Consider the following 18,726-nt stretch of genomic DNA (forward strand, 5'->3'; position numbering starts at 1 on the left):
GCGTGAACATAAGAACATAGCTCCGCAAAATTGAGAAAAGATAAGAAATATTAAAAGTTGTACATGACAATTCTTTATTCTAATCTTATAGGCTTATCAAATAAATCTTTGTCTGTGTGTCTATAGAAACAGAAAGAGCATTTACTTTTACTCCTATTGATAAGCACCTAATAAATCAACCACACACACATTCAAATTAACTCAGCTGACGGCAAAGGTAAGTTCAAAACTCATAATCGATGATAGAGAGCTCACTCACATTTCATTTAAAAGCTTGATGTTGGCCAGGTGCTAAAGCTGAGCCGATTTTGCGACAAAACCCTAACTTGTGTGGGTACCACGACCATTATAAACATTTAAGCTGAGACAACCAAGCTATAAATTATGCAACGGATTGCTGTAATCGGTGGCACCGGCATGACCGGTCAATGTGTGGTAGAGTATGCATTGGAAAAGGGTAAGTTTGTATATGTATATACCGTACTGTATGTCTACATATCACTCAATTGAAACTTATTTAAGGTCTCCAAGTTCGTTTGTTATATCGCACTGAAGCGACCGTGCCCGAGCATTTCAAATCCAAAGTTCAGCTTGTGCAGGGCGATGTGACCAACTTGGAAGACTGCAAGCGCGTCATTGAAGGAGTTGATGGGGTTTGTGTCATATTAGGCACACGCAACAAACTGGAAGCCACCACTGAACTATCGCGTGGCACTGAAAACATCATCCAAGCTATGAAGGCGGCCACGATCAGCAAATTTTCAATCGTAATGTCCTCGTTCCTCCTACGTTCTCTAAACGAAGTGCCCCCCGTTTTTCATCGTTTAAACGAGGAGCACAAACGTATGTTGGATTTAACAAAAGCTTCAGGCTTGGATTTCATTGCTGTGCTACCGCCTCATATCGCTGATGAGCCAGCAACTGCCTATGTGATTAAACACGATGTGGCACCAGGGCCCATGATTTCCAAATATGATTTGGCTAAATTTATTGTGGACAGCTTATCCCAGCCTGAGCACTACGGCAAGGTTTGCGGCATTGCCAAAACCAAATAAGCCCAATTTATTATTATTATTTAAAAAAGGCAGCTGTCGCGCATACAAATGCGCGTTAAATTCAAGTATATTTATTTATATTGAAGTCCGTTAAAGTATGAATTCTTATAAAACGGAAGACATACGTATGTACTATTATAGACGTACATTCAAATGTATAATTAAGAATACAAAAACTGCACTCGCACAATAAAATTTTCCATTTTAATACGAAACACATGTGTATGTGTATTTTTATAGCTCTTACGTGCCATATCATTGCATCTGTTAGAAGAAGGCACCTGAAATTTCAACCTATTAGCACCTGTCATTTTAAGCGCTGTACAGGTATTCCGACAATGTGCAATTAGTTCAGTTGTGGCACAAAGAAGGGAAAGGCAAAAGATCGGCTACTTCCGTCTTAAATCAACTGCCAAAACGATCACTGAGCATCTGGCTCGCACGGTTCTGAAAAGAGAGCACCCATCCCAAAGATATAAATACATACGTATTTACATTTCAAGCAACAGCCCATGCTAGTCTTGCCAACGATTTCCGTGGCTGCTGTAATAGTGACGACCACAACGATGTGCTGGCTTGCTTGAAATTTAATTTATTTTTACACAAGAACTAAGAGGGGGAGCACAACGTCGATCTCTGGGCTGCTGCAACAAAAATAACAAGCTATGAACAAAAATAATGAAACATAAATTTATATCTGTCGCAGCCTTGAACTTGAACTTGTCAAAAATGTATTCGTGTGAATATCAACTGCAATGCCCAAAAGAACTTCCGCTTTGGTTGAAATTGTTTACAATTTTATTATCATTTATTGCCTTTCGTTTAATGCTTAAATTCTACAGTTCGATATGTTTCTATGCTATATTTGGAAGATACTTGAGCTATCGTAGGTAGTTAGATTTTGTCTAATTATCAGTTACTGCGCACGCATTTGAGCAAAATTACAGTAAATAAAAATAAATTATCATAATTTAATTATGATTCAAGGAAATACATTCGTATGAAAAAAACATACAGCAATTTAAGAATTTATGTGGATAGTAGCTCCACATTTGTCATACAAATGGGCAACCAAAAAGATTAAAAAATACAAGCGGAAAGTAATATTTAAAAATCAACGAGAGTAATATGTATGAATGTTTGTTTGTTTGTTTGTCAGTGAAATGGAATCAAAAAATTGCTTAATGTCTGTCTCTACAGTTGGCAGATGGTGGCACGAAGCGCGTTGAATCTCACTAGCGAAATGCAATGCGGCACAGCCGCTGGCAGGCGTTTGCTAATTCAACTAGTTGACGCGCTGCCCCTGTTGGGCGCAATTCAAATTGGCTAACACTACTACTACTGGCGTTGATGTCTATAGGACTTTCTTCATGTATTTCTTTTTGGCATTTTGCAAGCTTGGAAGCTCACAGTGGCGCGGTCCGTACATGGATATGCGCTCGCAATACTCGTAACCTATCCGCTCGTAGAAACCGTCTTGATCTATTGTTGACAAGTAAATCGTCTTCAAATCGAGCACCACACGACAATAGTCCTCGGCGAATTTCATTATCAGCTTCCCAAAACCCTGTCCACGATATTTTTTATCCACAACCACAGACTCCACGAAGCATGCCTTTTTCTTGGACGTTATTGGGCTTAGCTTAAGGTGTGCAATCACCCGACCCATGCCCTCTGTCGTAAGGACAAGGCTGCATGGCAGTGTATCACATGAAGCTTCCAAAGAACGCATGCGCGCTGTCTCACTGCGAGGCCACTCGGAGTTGATCAACGCACAGGTATCTTTCATTAGCTCCGGGTAATTGTGTATCGGTACCACATTGAAGGGGCTGCCTGTGACATTAAACGGTGGAAGGCCCTGTAAAAGAGGCAAAGCTTCATTAATAAATTATGCCTGTGCTTTGCTGCATATCAGGTCGGTGCTTTTATGTATGCATCAGCTTAGTGGCGTGGTAAGCGATAATCCAAGTCTGCTGACTGTGCAAACTACCTCATAATATGGCTCCGGTTTTATATAGCGCATATCGCGGAAACTGAGACCTGGTTAGGCGAGGCCTAATGTTGATGTGCCAGCCTAAAGTGCAAAAGTATCGAAAAATCTAGAAGAAGAATAGAATTCCATGTATGTAACTTGTTTCATATCAGTTTGCCATGGAAATCATTAAAGGCTAATACCGGAACGGATACATATGTATGTACATATAACAAGTGTTCATGCTATGATCGACTCACTACCAAAGCATTCATGGCCGCATTATGCATTTTAACTCTTTTTTGACTGAAATATCAGTGAGCCTAGATTCAAAATGATCAAGTTTTTAAAATAGGTGCTTTGCTAGTGAGAATAAAGGAAACATAGCATTTGCTTTACGCCAATACATACATACAAACATATATGTACATATGTAAGTATGTAACTCCAAGGCTTTTTATTCACAGGAATGATTAAGGAGAACATTAAAATTGTACAGAAGACCAACAAGAATTTGTAAGAAGCACAGTGGCTGTCATATTAAAATTAATATGCTGTATGAATCAATAGTGTTTAACATATGGAAAAAATACATACAGACACACACACACATACATATTTATATACAGACTTATGTATGTATGTATATGTATGCACATATAGAATTTTGTACGCGAAAATCAAGGTTAGGCATAAAAAATAATGTAGGCGTGCTACTGAAAACTTGTACGACCTTGACAGGTAAAACATACATACATATGTATGTATGTATGTAGATTATACACTGATGTACAACAAACTAAGAATATTTATGAAATTTGTGCAAGTGAAAAATGAAGGTGAAGCTATACACAGATATGCACTCGTTGGAAATTATGCACTTATTTACACACACGTGAAAATGGTAGGCTTTCGATGTCTTAAAACATTCAGTAAAACCCTGTGCTGTATTGATTTTGTAAAGTTTGTGTTACCATTGCTTGCGCTCTTTGCTGTTGCCGTTGCCTTTCTTCCCGAGCAGCGCCACGATGAAGCGTACAAAGCGAACTGATGTAGCTCCCAATAATGACGGGCGCAAGAAATGGGCCGAGTTCCACAGATCAGACGGTTCAAGAGCGCGTAAGCAAAATTTTGTTTAATTTTATCCGAATGAAAATATTATAGAATTTGTTTGTATTTGGCTCTATGTAGCTACGCGATGTTGACAGAAATCGTTATATGGAGTGTGTGGTTGTGAGCGCAAATGTTGATATGTACATGTATATATATGTATAGTAATTTGTACAGTGTGATTGTGAAGATCTATTTTGGGCAGACGGGTTAATATTATCAGCAGTTACTCTTTTTTTTTGTTTTTTAAAAGCCGTATTTGTTTTAATATGTGAAATAAGCCATTGTATCGATACTTGATTTTCGATGTATCGAGTAGGAGTTAGATAATCGGTAAATTATGTCGATATACAAAACAGAACAGCTAGATGAATGTACAGAAACCGGTTGTCAGAAGTTACAAATAAGAGGAGCAGTTTTTTTTGTTTATACACAAATGCTGAGTGTAAGAAGGCACTTTTTCTTTCAAAAAATATTTTTCCAATTATATTGCGTTTTCTTTAATTTATTTTGTCGCAAACTGATTGTTCAGATTGTTCACATTCACAGGCCCAGCTGTGGTATAGTTTTTTGCTAGGCAGTTTTATAATTGTAGACTGTTAAAAATATACATACATATGCATATATGAAAGTATGTACACTTTTTAGTGCAGTTGGGAATCTAGTGGTATTGTAAAATTGGTAAACGAAAGTTGAATTTTGGCCATGGGACAATTAGTCTACTTTAAAAAATTAATTATTAAGATTTTACATAGATTAATATCTAACAATAATTGGAAATCGAATGATCATATCCATATTTACATGAGTATTTGCATATAATACATTTGTATTCACACATTCAGCTTGGACGTGTATGAGCCCCTTTTATTACAAAAGCTGCCAACTTGTTCTCGATGGCCTGAGTTTTGTTTTTAATTCGCGCATACCATTGTTGAAATATAATTTAAAATACACTTTTTTTGGAAAATGCACAGGAAAACTGCATCCAAACGACAAAATATGCCTAGGAATAGCTTACGCATATAAGAAAAAGTTTATCTGGATACTTACTCAATAGCAGAGATGTTTGCTCAGCGGATTGTTTTCTGCAAGCGACACTGAATTATTTATTACACAACAAATAAATCAAAAAAAAACACTTGTCGATAAAGTTTATAAATAGCTTGTAAACAAACTGAAAAAAAGGAAGACGCGCGCCTACATACCATTAAGTCATACCATGCGATAAAGACATTGACCCACTAATTTGTAGTGATTGTCAGTGACCTCTGTCGCCAACTATATACTTAAAATTGTATACAAACAAAAGCGCTTCCCTCAACAAAACGTGCCGCCATGGCCAACCGGCAAATAGCCCATGCCAGTGCACCAGAAAATCATTTGCGGCTCTCCTGGCATGACACCCAAATGATTGCTACGTTGAGCCCACAAAATGTGATGGACTATTTTTGTCGCAAGTCCAATCCTTTCTATGATCACATGTGTAACAATGAAACAATTCGCATGCAACGGTTGGGCGTTGAACATCTGCAGTAAGTGGCGCAATCAAAAATGTTGTTTCATTTTGTAAGAGTTATTTTTTTTAGAAACATGACAGGTCTGGAGTATATACTTTTGCATGTAGCTGAGCCAATCCTCTACGTCATCCGAAAGCAACACAGGTATAATCCCTCGGAGGCAACGCCAATTGCCGACTACTATATTATTGGTGGTACAGTTTATAAGGCGCCGGACTTGGCTAATGTGATCAACGCACGCATTGTAAGTACAGCGAGTTGTAGGAAGCATACGAACAACTAATAATATCAAGCCGTATATAAAGTTGAATACAGTTGTCAATTTGCAATCTGCATTTGAAGAAGCCAGCAGCTATGCACGATATCACCCAAATAAGGGCTACACTTGGGATTTTTCTTCCAACAAAGTTTGTGAGTTGAAAAAAAGCTAATCGCGATCAAGCAATCAAATATTTATTTATTTATTTTGCAGTGTCGGACAAATCCAAGGCTGGGAAAAAGGATGTTAGTGCCGCGAAGGATGACAGCGGCACTCTTTTCCAAAAGCAACGTGTCGACATGTTGCTGGCCGAGCTGCTACGTAAGTTTCCACCCCCCATTCCGCCAATGCTACAAAATCTGCAGCAACCTGTACAACAAGCTGGGCAAATATCTACCAACCAGGAAAGCAATGTGGATCCTTCGAGCACTGGCAATGCTGCAGACTCCAACACATCTGCCCCGCAACCGAACGCAGCATTGGATATTAAAACTGAAGCTGTTGACATGAAGCCGCCGCCCGAGAAAAAAGCGAAATAATTGATATAAGCGGAACTAAATGGCGTTCATTTGAACTGCAAATTACATTTAAAGGAAACTAAGTCTACAAGATACATACAAATATTTTATTTAATCTTAGGCTGCACTCTGTGCATCATCAACTTTGTCCTGCTCCATCTGCACTTTCTTTGAATGCACGGTGAGGCAGTGATTAGTGTAGTCGAGTATGCTTTTGAAAGACTGCTTACACACGCTACAAGGCACAGACTTTGTAGGAGTGCGATAGACACCAGCATGTGCAGCCGACTTGGCAACTTTTTTCACCGAAGGCGGCAGCATTGATCCATGTGTCTTGTTGGCTAAAAATAAAAGACAATTGTAACAAATCACCCCTCGAATGGTATAGATGATTTGGTTCTTACCAGTTGCGGACTTTTGTTCAGTGCAATTGGAATCTTGGTGGGATTTCAGAGTGCATATTGCTGCAGAACCCGTGATCTTGGGAAGCTGTGCCTTTTTTACGTGGTTGAGCTCTGTATATTGCAACTTGCGCTTCTCCACCGGCGGTATCTTTTCACAATTTTGCATGAGGTGAATGTGTAGTGCACGTTCCAGTGCAAAGTTTTTATCGCAATACTTGCAAGCGTGCTTTTGATTTGTACTCGCTGCACTAGCAGGGTACAAAGGGCTTGGAATGATCGACTTTTTCGGCACTCTCGGACCATTCACAACCATATCATGCATATGCACATGCATATCGTACAAACTCTTCACTCGAAATGTAGCACCGCACGTCTTGCATTTGTACTGGGTATCCACGTCGTATTTGGGTTTGCCAACCTTCTGCGTTAATTTCTTCGTCAGGGGACCAGTTGGTTTGCTCTCTTCAGTTGCCGTGCCAAAGACGGATTTGCGAAAATTACCTCCGGCGCTTCCACCAACAGACAACTTTGGGCCAGGCAGTAAGCTACGGCGGCACATCGTAGCCGAGTTGCTTGCGATCAGTTTTCGTGCAGGACTATTTAACGTGGTCTTCACCACCACCGACATGCGCTGTTTAAAGGAATAGGTGCGCGCTTCTCCGCCAGATATAGGTAGGTATGAGCGCCGGGGCCTGGCCATGGGCAACGATGGCACAGCACGAAGCTTATTGCTGGTCGCTGCAAACGGTTTAAGACTGATCATCGGCTTCGCCGGATCCGATAATTTCAAAGCCTTGGCAATTAACTCCGACATTTCGTTCGTAACATCATTCACCTGGCATTCACCAGCATTGATGTTTGTGGGTCCATTAGTGGCAGTGGCTGCTAATGGTACATCCAATGATACATTCTCTTTGGAAACTAAAAGAGAAAACCTTTATTTTTTTGTTTTGTTTTATCAGTTAGGATAATTTATACACACCTTCTTTAATTAGTTCGAGAGCTGTGGCATTGGTTATTCCAGTACCACCTGTCTTATTAGCCTCTTGTATGGATATCTCGTCCGTTGTGCCATCGTTTACTTTTACTGTCGAAGCTGTCCCATCTATCCAGCAAGTTGAAAAGTCGGTGCCTTCGTCAGGGTGTGTGTTCTCCTTGTCGTATCCATCGGGGACAAGAGGCGTTCCGAGCACGGCTTTAATCATAGTTCCCTCCGGCATTGTTACGTTTTTAGAGGGTGTTGAGCTTAGAGCATTGTTTTTATTAAAAATGCTATTGTCAAAAGGACGCAAGGGCGAACAGTTTTCCATTTCAACGCTAGCGGTCACACATTTAAGCACTGTTTTCTTAATATTACGTTCATTTCCCTCCAGAGTTTCGTCTAGCTCTTCAATAATGCCATTGGTTGTGATGTCCACGGTATCATCGTCTCCCGCGATTGACTGAAATTTGCTGGCAATCGTGTCGTCGGCGTCAAAGGACAAATACATAGTAGTGCTAGCCTCGTTCGGCGCGATAGATTGGCGAGAGTCGTCCATTTTAAGTGAGTATATAGATGTCTGTAACTTTGCGCCTAATTTCAAAATGTTTTTGCATACAAGCCAAGAAAACAATTGTAAATTTGAAAAAACTAGCCGAAGCGGTAAGAGCGACGCTGTACCGAAACAAAGCGTTAATTATTCAAACGTAATGCAGCACTAGAACGCGCGAAAAAACAGTAACGGCGTTATAAATGAAATAGCGGCTTTGGAGCCGGCAAAAATCGAATATCAACTTTATCTGGTTAGGAAAAATTTCAAATTTTTTGTTAACATGCGTTTTTTATTGTGATCCGAAATCTGTAAATGTTCAAATATTTTTTCCAAGTATAATTCGAAGTATAAATCAAAACGAGCAGATTTTGTTTGGGACTTGACACCACTTTAACTGTGTGTACACGTTTAGATAGCGTCAACATTAAAACAGCAAAAATTATTCTTCAACACTGCTGGGTGTTATTGTATAGATAGCGACGTGCAACTTGTTAAGTATACATATGTTCATACATATACACAACCGAAATCCAACGTCTCGAAATAATTGATTAGAAAATTTTTTGCCAAATCCGTAAATCCACAAATAGCAAATATAAAAGATTGTCTGGGTAATAGCATTCCTATACAGACCCAATCGAAGTTGACGTTATACATAAGTTCGGTTAGATATAAAAAGTGAAATCATAGGGGGCTGTGTGAGTGTGAGTCACTGCTAAATTTTTCGCAAGCACACGCTAAACTACCAATAACCATTTTAAAGTAAACATCGTTTATTTTGTGAGAAGGAAAATGGCTGCTGTTGATGATGCCCCGCGCACTGAGCTGCAGGAGCTGCAGCTCAAATCAGCGCAAGTTGCGGATGAATCACTTGAGAGTACTCGCCGGATGCTCAATTTGATGGACGAGAGCAAGGAAGCAGGTATACGCACACTGGTGGCCCTTGACGACCAAGGCGAACAGCTGGATCGAGTCGAGGAGGGTATGGATCGTATTAATGCGGACATGCGTGAAGCGGAAAAGAATCTCAGTGGAATGGAGAAATGTTGCGGCGTCTGTGTACTTCCGTGGAAAAAGGTTAACATAAAAGACGACGGTGATAGTGCTTGGAAAGCTAATGACGATGGAAAGGTGGTGGCAAGTCAGCCACAACGGGTGGTGGATGAACGAGAGCGCGGCGGAATGGGTGTTCCACCGCAATCTGGCTACGTGCCGCGTATATTAAACGACGCTCGGGAGGATGAAATGGACGACAATCTTGGACAAGTAAACTCTATGCTTGGAAACTTACGCAACATGGCACTCGATATGGGCAGTGAGTTGGAGAATCAAAACAAGCAAATTGACCGAATCAACGCTAAGGGTGACGCTAACAATATGCGAATGGATGGCGTTAACAAGCGTGCCAACAACCTCCTCAAGAGCTAAAATGCTTAAGTACATACATGAATCCAAAACGATAGCCTAATTATCTAAAGCTCCATTACCAGCAAGCTCACTTTCTCATCAATAACAGCAAGCGCACCTCCACCTACAGGGAACAAAAATGTTGTGGGCACAATTCGTCAGTAGTAGTAGCTGTACAAGTAGTTGACGGGCACAAATGCTACTTCAAACTGGCTAACCTTTACTTTTATATATTTTTACAACAGAATGAATACATATGTACAACAAGAATAACTGAACTACTAAACTTAACAAAGTAACTAACCCATCTACAATTTGGCTTCATGCACTTAGCAAGAAGTGCTACTACTAATATACAATTGCATACATACAATTATTTATACAAGAGGAAAACCAAACAAAACAACCTTTTATAAAGAGATTTTTGGCATATGAACTCGGCCATTGATTTATAGGATTTTTGAAGCATTTTACCTAATTATAAATCAAACTATGTAACTAATTATGAGATATACATACATATATAAATATGTGCAGAGGTGCGAAAAAAGATTTGTAATGTATTCAATCTAACGCGCGGTGTTTGTAACGGGCTTTTATTTAAGGAAACCTGATTGTGTATACGTAGTGTCATATTCGTAGCTAAATTAATTTATGTTTGTAGGTTCTTTCTGTGCTCGGTTGTTTAATTATGCGATATTTATTCACAACATATGCCAACTATATTGAAATCAACCCAGTTATATTTAGAGCTAAGTAATGATCATAATGTGTTTTTGAAATTGTGAAATTGTTTTCATTAGGTATAGTATTATGTTTAAAATACTATATGAATTTTGTTGGCCTCGTTAGATTACATTTTAGCCGTTACAATGAAATTATTAAAAATAATATTTATATCGCCACCATTTAAACAAATTTAGTGTTTTTAATATTATTATTTATATTTGCACCAATTGTTCGACTTAATTTACTTCCTATGCTTTTTTAAAGTAATTAAACGTTGCTATGTAGGCAGTAAAATCATCACCACAATCTTCACCGGGCTGGAATTCAATTTCTGGCGCAGCTTCAATTGGAATGTATACAATACTACCACGTGTAAGGATAATTTCTTTCGGGCCGTCTTTGGTCTTCAGGTGCAAGCGTCGAACCCCAGCCAGTGTAAGCAGTATAGAGCCAAACGGCTCTAAGCGCAGCTTATACGTATCAGTGCTGTGCTTGATGGATATATGAATGACAGCAAAATCATTAACAGGTGGTGAATAAACTTGCATCGTGTCGTCTATGCGATACGGTACAAAGATCTTTCGATGTGCGGGGGCACCTTCGAAAATAACAGATTCCAGCAACTGATCCACATCTTTGAATTTGGGTGTCAGACCAGCACGTATAACATTATCCGAGCAGGCCATGCATTCTATGCACTCACCTTCCAAATATGCATGGATTTCGTTTGCACCCAAGTAAATTGCCTGACCAGGTTGCAAACGCACCAAATTCATAAAGAAAATAGATAGAACTCCAACATCTCCAGGAAACTCCTTGCTAGTTTTGTTGAACACGTCTAATAATTCATTTTCCTTTAGTTCTGTAAAAACAACCGAAATAAAAGGGAACTCATAAAAAACGTTGGTAGCTAAGCAAACCTTTTTGATAGTGTTTCGATATTTCCTTAATACATTTATCGACGTCTGCATCATCCGCCTTCATTAACCTTTCGTAACATAATTTCAAACTTTCTGCATTAGGCTTCTCATGAATCTCATCCACAGCTTCCTTGCCTATTAGCTTCGTAAGCGGCTGGAACTCGTCAATATTGTCTCTAATATCTTCAGTAGGCAGAAAGCCTACCAAAGCGAGAAACGGTGTCAAGGCAATTGCAAGTTCCGGCTTATGATTTGGGTCCTTGTAAAGCTCCGGGCGCTCAGCATGAAGTCTTTCCGCCTCACATTTATTAGGGTGCACCTGTATGCTAAGTGCCTTGTTTATGCTTAGAACTTTAAATAGATAAGGTAAATCTTCTTTCAGCACTCTGTCCAGTGTTTCGCCAGTTTCCTTGACTATTGAGACACCGCATATATGCGTTCCCATCCACATCTCCGCATAAGTTTCCTCTTCATTCAAATTGAAGTCGGGGTCATTTGCCATGGCCAATTGGGCAACGGCCGAATTTATACCAATTTTTCCCCATTCGTAGTTTTTTACCCAGCCAGTTAGCTCCATTTTCTTTGTGTGGAAAACTAAGGTCAACGTGAAGGTGATAAGAAAAGCGCAATTGCTTGTTTGTGGGTGGCGGGTGGTGATGGCAATTGCCGATAATGCAGTATCTTGTCGATTTTTATTCACATATACTCTTACATATGTATATCGAAAATCAATTGGAGCGTTTGGTCATGCTGCTACATACACACGAATTAAAAGTTAATTTTACAGAAATTTTGACATCAAATTTGGAATTTTTCGAAATTTTAAGTAACAATAGCGATCTGGCAACTACAAGTTCTAAAACGGTGCTGCCACCATTATCATCAGATGACAGCTCAGTTCATTCAATTGTGATTACTCGGCATTTTGGATTCTTATTGTTCATTTGCATTTAATATCGAAGAGGTACGTACATATACCTAAGATTATATTTGCATGGGATTTGTTCAACTTTATTTGGTTGCCGAATTGTTGTAGGTAACGTTTCACTAACAGGTCTACATTCGGCTGGAGTTGCATGTGCTCTTCTCCTCCCAAATGGTTCCGATTTATCTTATTGCCAGTTTTGCGGTTATGCTTTTAACCTAACAATACGCATCCGTACATTTATGTGTTTGTACGTATAAACACACATACATACAAATTTATATGTCATTACCACATTGCACCATCATAAGTTCTTCATGTTTTCAATTTGGCCCTCTTTCAAAATTAAAGTAGCATTTTACATGTGTATTTCAGTTGTACAACAACAGTAAGCCGGCTCTAAAAAGTGTACGTACATACAAACGTACATACGTATGTACTCGTATATACATTTTTATATTCAAATGCACACGTTTCAAATGGTGGATGGCGAGCTGTGCCGCCTCTAATTAAACAGGAGCTGCCGTACTTCAGATTCACATTCTAAATTCTCAGTAATGTTGCAGAAAATTCAAAGGTTTCGGTTTTACCAATTATTAAGAGGTTCTCCACTTCCGCGCCACCTTTATAGCGATCGGCTTACAGAACCAACGAGAGCAGCAGTTGGTTGTTTGAACCATTTCCAGAACACCTTTCGGTACAAGCAACATATATTAACGTACAGGTATTACCAGCGAAACACACTTAGGAACAATGCATTAATCAATGTAACCTTATTTCTGTCCTTTCAGTTCCAGTTTTAATTTGCCAGAACCCAACAATATGGCCAATAGCAAAACTTCGCACTTTGTGTTACCAAATACTCAACCAATTGCTGATTTGGAGTGCAAAAGCGCTTTCGAAAATCTGACGGAAAAGGAAAAGTTATACGCTCACTATTTCAGCAGAGCAGCCTGGGATGGTGGTCTGATTGCTCTAATTCAATCGAGTCCCGAGGCACCACTGATTTTCTCTTTGCTACACCGCATTTTTGTCGCTGAGAAGCCAGCCGATCTCAAAGCAAAAGCTCTGGACGCAGGCGTAACAGAGGATGAGTTCACAGTGAGTAGTAAACACTTTATAATATTACCGTCATTGTAACCTTTTGCACCCTTCTTAGGGGTTTCTCGTATATACCTGCGGCGTGTTTGCCAATGCCGGTAACTACAAGGGAATGGGTGACAGTAAAATTATACCCAATTTATCGGAGGAGAAATTTGAGTTGATAGTGCGCTCCTCCGCAGCATATGCTGCAGAGCCCCGCGTAGCTAAGATTTTTGAGAGAGTAAAAGGTCTTATTTATGCACTGGAATCACGCAATGAGATACTTGGTTTTGCGCCGGATGGGATAACGACTTATTGGTCTGATAATTGCACTCGCGAAGACTCGGAAATAGTTAATGCTTGGTTGACCAATAAACGTATCGAGCCATACATGTGCCGCACTTTTAAAATATTAGAGAATGGAAAAACCATATATGACGTTAAACTTGGTTCCGTGGCTGAGGTACCCAAAGAGGGCATAACCCTACCATTGGAGGATTACCAGGGTAACAGTTTTCGTGTGACTCGCGGTGATTATCAAAAGCTGTTACAGCGTGTTAATAGCAATTTGCGCGAAGCTAAAAACTATGCTGCAAACGAAAATGAAGCAAATATGATCGATCATTACATAAAATCGTTTGAAGAAGGTTCTTTAGCGGAGCATAAGGATGGTTCGAGATGGTGGATTAAGGACAAAGGCCCTGTCATCGAGACATACATTGGCTTCATAGAAACATATCGCGATCCTGCAGGTGGACGTGCAGAATTCGAAGGTTTTGTTGCAATGGTAAACAAAGAGAGCTCTGCGAAATTTGCGGAGCTGGTGAATCGTGCGGAGAAGCTTCTGGAATACTTGCCCTGGTCGCAAGCTTACGAAAAGGATTCGTATTTAAAGCCAGACTTTACATCTCTGGATGTGCTGACTTTCGCTGGAAGTGGAGTTCCTGCGGGTATCAACATACCGAACTGTTAGTATAGAAATATCTTCGAAGGCAACAGTTTTTGTAAAATAAATTAATATTTTTCAGATGATGAGATACGTCAAGATGAAGGCTTTAAAAACGTGTCATTGGGAAATGTTTTAGCAAATATTAATCGCAAAGATCCCATCCCTTTTCTCTCGGACGCAGATCAAACGCTTATGAAGGAGTATAAAGTGAAAGCGTTCGAGGTCCAAGTCGGATTGCACGAGTTGCTTGGTCATGGAAGTGGCAAACTGTTTCGTATTGATGAAAATGGTGCTCACAACTTTGATGTTGAGAACACCAAGAACTTGATAACTGGCGAGCCAATCAGTAAGTGGTATCAGCCGGGCGAGACGTACGACACTAAGTTTGGTGCTATCGGATCTTCCTACGAGGAGTGCCGCGCCGAAGCTGTCGGCCTTTATTTGTCTCTGCAAAGGGACATACTGGAAATATTTGGCTTTAAGGATCCTGTCGAACAGGACAACATAATTTATATTAATTGGCTTAGTCTTATATGGAACGGCATGGGCGTTGCATTGGAAATGTACAATCCTAAATCGAAGCTTTGGATGCAGGCACATTCGCGCGCTCGCTTTGTTATCATGAAAATGTTGCTAGAGGCGGGCGAAGGCTTAGTTACCGTGCAGGAGACTGATAATGGCAAAAATTTATTGCTTACAGTGGATCCGAGTAAAATTGAAACAGTCGGCAAAAAGGCGTTGGGCGAATTTTTGACCAAACTGCAAGTATATAAGTCTACAGCAGACATTGAAGCCGCCACAAAGATGTACGATCACTACTCGGAGGTTAACGAAGCTGGAACCCATCCTTGGGCTAAATGGCGCGACATTTGCTTAGCACACAAAAAACCACGCATTATACTCGTCCAAGCCAATACCATACTTCACAATGGCACAGTCGAATTAAAAACCTATGAAGCAACTCACGAGGGCTATATCCAATCCTGGGTGGAGCGTTACCCCAATACAGATGTTGACGATGTGCTTGAGGACATAGTCGAGCAGGATAAGAAATACTTTCCCAAAGCCTTTGCAAACTGAATAAAATTCAATTGCATTTATGCTAGTTTCATAGAGTATTTCATATTAAATATAAAACATCGTTTTTATACCTTCAGGTGTTCTATTTGTTTTGTGTGCTTAATCGACTTACGCATCAAGATGGCCAATCTGTGAAGTGCAAGGTAAAGATGACTTTTGAAGGAGGGTATTTTCTGGTGGGCCCATATGTACATACATACATATGTATGTGACTGGTTGGAAGGATTGGGCGTAGGGCGTTTATAGTATAACACACAAATTTTAGCATAAGTGCACATTTTTAATTTTTTTTTTCATTTTCATTTTGAGGTTAGCCCCTAAATGTTTCGTTTAAAATAATTGTAACAATAAATATTCATTTTAAATATTATGGTCCATTTCGAAAAAGATGGCGCTCAGGGCCCGATACGCAAGAAAAAACACCCGTTATATCGATACGTAACTGCAGGAGCAACCTTACATTTGAGTACATATAGTTTTGGAGAAGTACTCAGTTACAATGGCAACGCTGCATTTTGACTTAACTTGTCTGCCGCGCTTTACGTGAAAATATTAATATAAATAATTGTAAATATAATTATATGGCTTTTTCTGTGAAACTGCATGCTGGTTTTATTCGGAACACAAAACAGAAATCTCTCGACACGTGCATTCCTCAATAAGCGCCAGTGTAACCCGACTAAAGTAAAAGGCAACATTTATCACACGGGCACGTGTCGTCTGAACAATAAGATTTAAATAAATAAAATCAGTATGTTCTACATAATTGGGCTAGGCCTAGGGGACATAAAGGACATTACAGTGAAAGGCCTTGAAATCGTAAAGCAGTGCAGCCGTGTGTATCTAGAAATGTATACGTCAATTCTGGGCAGTAGCCTTGAGGAGATGGTGAGTGTGAGCGGGAATATCATAAGGGCAATAAATGCATACCAAGTTCGATTCATGTTTTGTTTGTTTTATTTTTTCTCAGCAAGAGTTTTATGGAAGACCACTGCTACTCGCTGACCGTGACCTTGTGGAGCAAGGGGCCGATGAGATTCTAGCGGGCGCTGGTGACGAGGACGTAGCGCTGCTTGTTGTCGGTGACCCCTTTGGCGCCACCACGCATACAGACTTTATATTGCGCGCAAAGGAGAAAAATATACCCTTCAAGGTCATACACAATGCGTCTATAATGAATGCTATCGGCTGCTGCGGCCTCCAATTATATAAATTCGGCGAAACTGTTTCAATACCGTACTGGGATGAGACCTGGAAGCCGGACAGTTTTTACGACAAGATCAAATTGAATCGCTTGCACAATATGCATACGCTTTGCCTGCTGGACATTAAAGTAAAAGAGCCCACCCTCGAGTCATTGATGCGCAAACGCAAGGAGTATATGCCGCCACGTTTCATGAGTGTAGCCGAAGCGGCCCAACAGCTATTGGCCATTGTCGAGAAAAAGGATGCGCTGGAACGCAACACTGTTCTCAACGAGCAGTCACTGTGCGTCGGGCTCGCACGTGTGGGCCAAGACACTCAACAGATTGTTGTTGGCACACTACAAGATATGCGTGGGACGGATATGGGTGGGCCACTGCATTCACTAATCATTCCCGCCAAAGAGATGCATCCACTTGAGGTTGAGTTCTTGCAGCAATACGCGACCAATATAAAACTGGACGACTACAATCATTAAATCCCACCAACAACAATGCGTTTAAAGCCAACCAAATAGAAACGAATTGAATTTAAACATAAATTTTAAAAATTAATTATTTAAAATATTTGCATTGCAAATTTTCAAAAATTGAAATTGATTTTGGTTGGGCATGAGCTGAGATGACCTACTAGAGGAATGGAGGACTGTAAGATGAAAGTGATAATTATAAATGTGGTTTCCCCACTTCTCGTTTGAAGCGCAGAATTCCGTCTAATTAGTTCGCGAACAAAAATAAATGGCATTTAAAAAATTAAATGTATTTTTTCTGTGGATTTCATGGTTTTTATAAACTTGCCCACATATGTACGTATGCATCTTGTATTAAATGTAATGGGTTCATGCTGCTATTAGTAGTAGAGGCCTCGCATGCGTCGAGACGACCCCTGACGATCGTAGAGCATATTGAATTTATTCACAAAGTGATGCATATCGTTGCAGCCTTTAGTCAGCGTACCCAAGTAACTTATCAACCCCACATCGTTGCACTGCGTGTAGAACTCTTCCTGAAAAGCGGGCACTTGCATTACGGGCAGTCGATGGCACAGCGCGTAAGCCTCGCGTAAGATCTCCTGATTTGCCTTCAACTTGCCCCCTTCGACATCTTGAATGTATTGTAAAACGATTTTGATACGGGTATTTAGCATCTTGATGGCACTGTCCTGCGCAACAAGATGCTCGGCTACAACACTTTTCTCTCCCGATTCATTTGTTGTCATGCGCGCCACATGATCAACGCCAATGCGTTCCGCCTCCTCTGTGGCGAGTGTATAGGTTAACGGTACAAAGAGCATTGTGGCCTCGCCGTCTACGAGGTCGATTAGTGATTCAAACAGCTTAACTGGTAGTTGATCTACACTTCGAGAGATCGGGTTTAATTGCAACATGATTGGGCATTCGTTGATTTCAGCTATTTGCTTCTGTATTTTTATGTCCCCCTCTGTTGGATTCTCGCCAGTAGTGTACCATCCAATAAAATCAAGATCGCTAAAAACCTGTGACAACATAAAAATAGGCCTTCGCAAAATAGATACGTGGGGGATAAAATAATACGACTCACTTGTTTGTATTGTTGCTCTTTTTTGTTGTAGTACTCCTTATTAATGATGGTTTCCTCCGCAACAACGTCAGTTTTGAGCTCAAATGAATTCATCACCTCGATGTTACGCCCTTTTTGCTTGCCAATTAATGCCCCATACACCTGTCGTGGCTCGCCGTGCTGTGCTCGGAAACGGGTCCAATGCTCCGATATATTCATTATAACCAATGGGTGCAGCGAAATTGTGATAGACGCCACTGTTCCAGCTGCGGCCATGATATTAGTTTTTGGTTTATTGCTTTGGGCACTAGCGGCAGAATCAATGACGGAGCTGGAAGTACTCGGCTTTGCCGACATGTCCACATCTACATCCATTTGCTCCATACTCTAAATATGTATCAATAATGTGTAATTATAACTAATTTTATAATAAAGGGTTTGTTGGTTCCCTTTTTCTTCTCAGACAAAGTCGCCGCAACTAATAATTGTTATCGTATCAGTCTATCGATATTAGCAACATCC

At 40.2% G+C, this 18,726-nt stretch overlaps 9 protein-coding genes across 11 annotated transcripts; 5 read left to right on the forward strand and 4 right to left on the reverse strand.

The window, feature by feature from the left end:
- The first annotated feature begins 77 nt into the window (after nucleotides 1-77).
- LOC115620439 (flavin reductase (NADPH)) lies at nucleotides 78-1,270 on the forward strand. Its single transcript, XM_030513666.1, has 3 exons — nucleotides 78-217; nucleotides 274-457; nucleotides 523-1,270. Exons 2-3 carry the CDS (start codon nucleotides 385-387, stop codon nucleotides 1,053-1,055), a joined length of 606 nt encoding a protein of 201 aa, XP_030369526.1. The 5' UTR covers nucleotides 78-217; nucleotides 274-384; the 3' UTR covers nucleotides 1,056-1,270.
- Nucleotides 1,271-2,006: 736 nt separating this feature from the next.
- Nucleotides 2,007-4,351, reverse strand: LOC115620442 (N-alpha-acetyltransferase 80). Of its 2 annotated transcripts, XM_030513670.1 has the most exons (3): nucleotides 4,002-4,351; nucleotides 3,046-3,154; nucleotides 2,007-2,913 (listed from the first exon to the last, which is right to left on the reverse strand). In XM_030513670.1, exons 2-3 carry the CDS (start codon nucleotides 3,076-3,078, stop codon nucleotides 2,410-2,412), a joined length of 537 nt encoding a protein of 178 aa, XP_030369530.1. In that variant the 5' UTR covers nucleotides 3,079-3,154; nucleotides 4,002-4,351; the 3' UTR covers nucleotides 2,007-2,409. The 2 variants fall into 2 exon arrangements, with proteins under 2 accessions (XP_030369530.1, XP_030369531.1); XM_030513671.1 differs by lacking the exon at nucleotides 3,046-3,154 and having other exon boundaries at nucleotides 4,002-4,349.
- A 725-nt stretch (nucleotides 4,352-5,076) lies between these two features.
- On the forward strand, nucleotides 5,077-6,529 carry LOC115620433 (mediator of RNA polymerase II transcription subunit 6). Its single transcript, XM_030513661.1, has 4 exons — nucleotides 5,077-5,672; nucleotides 5,727-5,901; nucleotides 5,963-6,068; nucleotides 6,130-6,529. The coding sequence occupies exons 1-4, from the start codon at nucleotides 5,476-5,478 to the stop codon at nucleotides 6,453-6,455; spliced, it is 804 nt and encodes a 267-aa protein (XP_030369521.1). The 5' UTR covers nucleotides 5,077-5,475; the 3' UTR covers nucleotides 6,456-6,529.
- LOC115620406 lies at nucleotides 6,456-8,669 on the reverse strand. Its single transcript, XM_030513625.1, has 3 exons — nucleotides 7,821-8,669; nucleotides 6,839-7,759; nucleotides 6,456-6,775 (listed from the first exon to the last, which is right to left on the reverse strand). Exons 1-3 carry the CDS (start codon nucleotides 8,374-8,376, stop codon nucleotides 6,552-6,554), a joined length of 1,701 nt encoding a protein of 566 aa, XP_030369485.1. The 5' UTR covers nucleotides 8,377-8,669; the 3' UTR covers nucleotides 6,456-6,551.
- A 191-nt stretch (nucleotides 8,670-8,860) lies between these two features.
- On the forward strand, nucleotides 8,861-10,660 carry LOC115620436 (synaptosomal-associated protein 25). The gene is made up of 2 exons (XM_030513664.1): nucleotides 8,861-9,074; nucleotides 9,134-10,660. The coding sequence occupies exon 2, from the start codon at nucleotides 9,163-9,165 to the stop codon at nucleotides 9,796-9,798; it is 636 nt and encodes a 211-aa protein (XP_030369524.1). The 5' UTR covers nucleotides 8,861-9,074; nucleotides 9,134-9,162; the 3' UTR covers nucleotides 9,799-10,660.
- Nucleotides 10,661-10,695: 35 nt separating this feature from the next.
- LOC115620419 (mannose-6-phosphate isomerase) lies at nucleotides 10,696-12,170 on the reverse strand. The gene is made up of 2 exons (XM_030513643.1): nucleotides 11,427-12,170; nucleotides 10,696-11,368 (listed from the first exon to the last, which is right to left on the reverse strand). Exons 1-2 carry the CDS (start codon nucleotides 12,001-12,003, stop codon nucleotides 10,755-10,757), a joined length of 1,191 nt encoding a protein of 396 aa, XP_030369503.1. The 5' UTR covers nucleotides 12,004-12,170; the 3' UTR covers nucleotides 10,696-10,754.
- A 94-nt stretch (nucleotides 12,171-12,264) lies between these two features.
- Nucleotides 12,265-15,539, forward strand: LOC115620399 (dipeptidyl peptidase 3). 2 transcript variants are annotated; one of them, XM_030513614.1, is made up of 4 exons: nucleotides 12,265-12,390; nucleotides 13,143-13,452; nucleotides 13,511-14,402; nucleotides 14,463-15,539. In XM_030513614.1, the coding sequence occupies exons 2-4, from the start codon at nucleotides 13,174-13,176 to the stop codon at nucleotides 15,461-15,463; spliced, it is 2,172 nt and encodes a 723-aa protein (XP_030369474.1). In that variant the 5' UTR covers nucleotides 12,265-12,390; nucleotides 13,143-13,173; the 3' UTR covers nucleotides 15,464-15,539. The 2 variants fall into 2 exon arrangements, with proteins under 2 accessions (XP_030369474.1, XP_030369473.1); XM_030513613.1 differs by lacking the exon at nucleotides 12,265-12,390 and adding an exon at nucleotides 12,544-13,075.
- A 453-nt stretch (nucleotides 15,540-15,992) lies between these two features.
- LOC115620432 (diphthine methyl ester synthase) lies at nucleotides 15,993-17,418 on the forward strand. The gene is made up of 2 exons (XM_030513660.1): nucleotides 15,993-16,351; nucleotides 16,434-17,418. Exons 1-2 carry the CDS (start codon nucleotides 16,217-16,219, stop codon nucleotides 17,142-17,144), a joined length of 846 nt encoding a protein of 281 aa, XP_030369520.1. The 5' UTR covers nucleotides 15,993-16,216; the 3' UTR covers nucleotides 17,145-17,418.
- LOC115620426 (COP9 signalosome complex subunit 6) lies at nucleotides 17,405-18,662 on the reverse strand. Its single transcript, XM_030513653.1, has 2 exons — nucleotides 18,226-18,662; nucleotides 17,405-18,160 (listed from the first exon to the last, which is right to left on the reverse strand). The coding sequence occupies exons 1-2, from the start codon at nucleotides 18,586-18,588 to the stop codon at nucleotides 17,516-17,518; spliced, it is 1,008 nt and encodes a 335-aa protein (XP_030369513.1). The 5' UTR covers nucleotides 18,589-18,662; the 3' UTR covers nucleotides 17,405-17,515.
- Nucleotides 18,663-18,726: the final 64 nt, after the last annotated feature.

This window comes from Scaptodrosophila lebanonensis, unplaced genomic scaffold (genome assembly GCF_003285725.1).
Source record: "Scaptodrosophila lebanonensis strain 11010-0011.00,11010-0021.00 unplaced genomic scaffold, SlebRS2 tig00000024-arrow-pilon, whole genome shotgun sequence".
Lineage (NCBI taxonomy): Eukaryota > Metazoa > Arthropoda > Insecta > Diptera > Drosophilidae > Scaptodrosophila > Scaptodrosophila lebanonensis.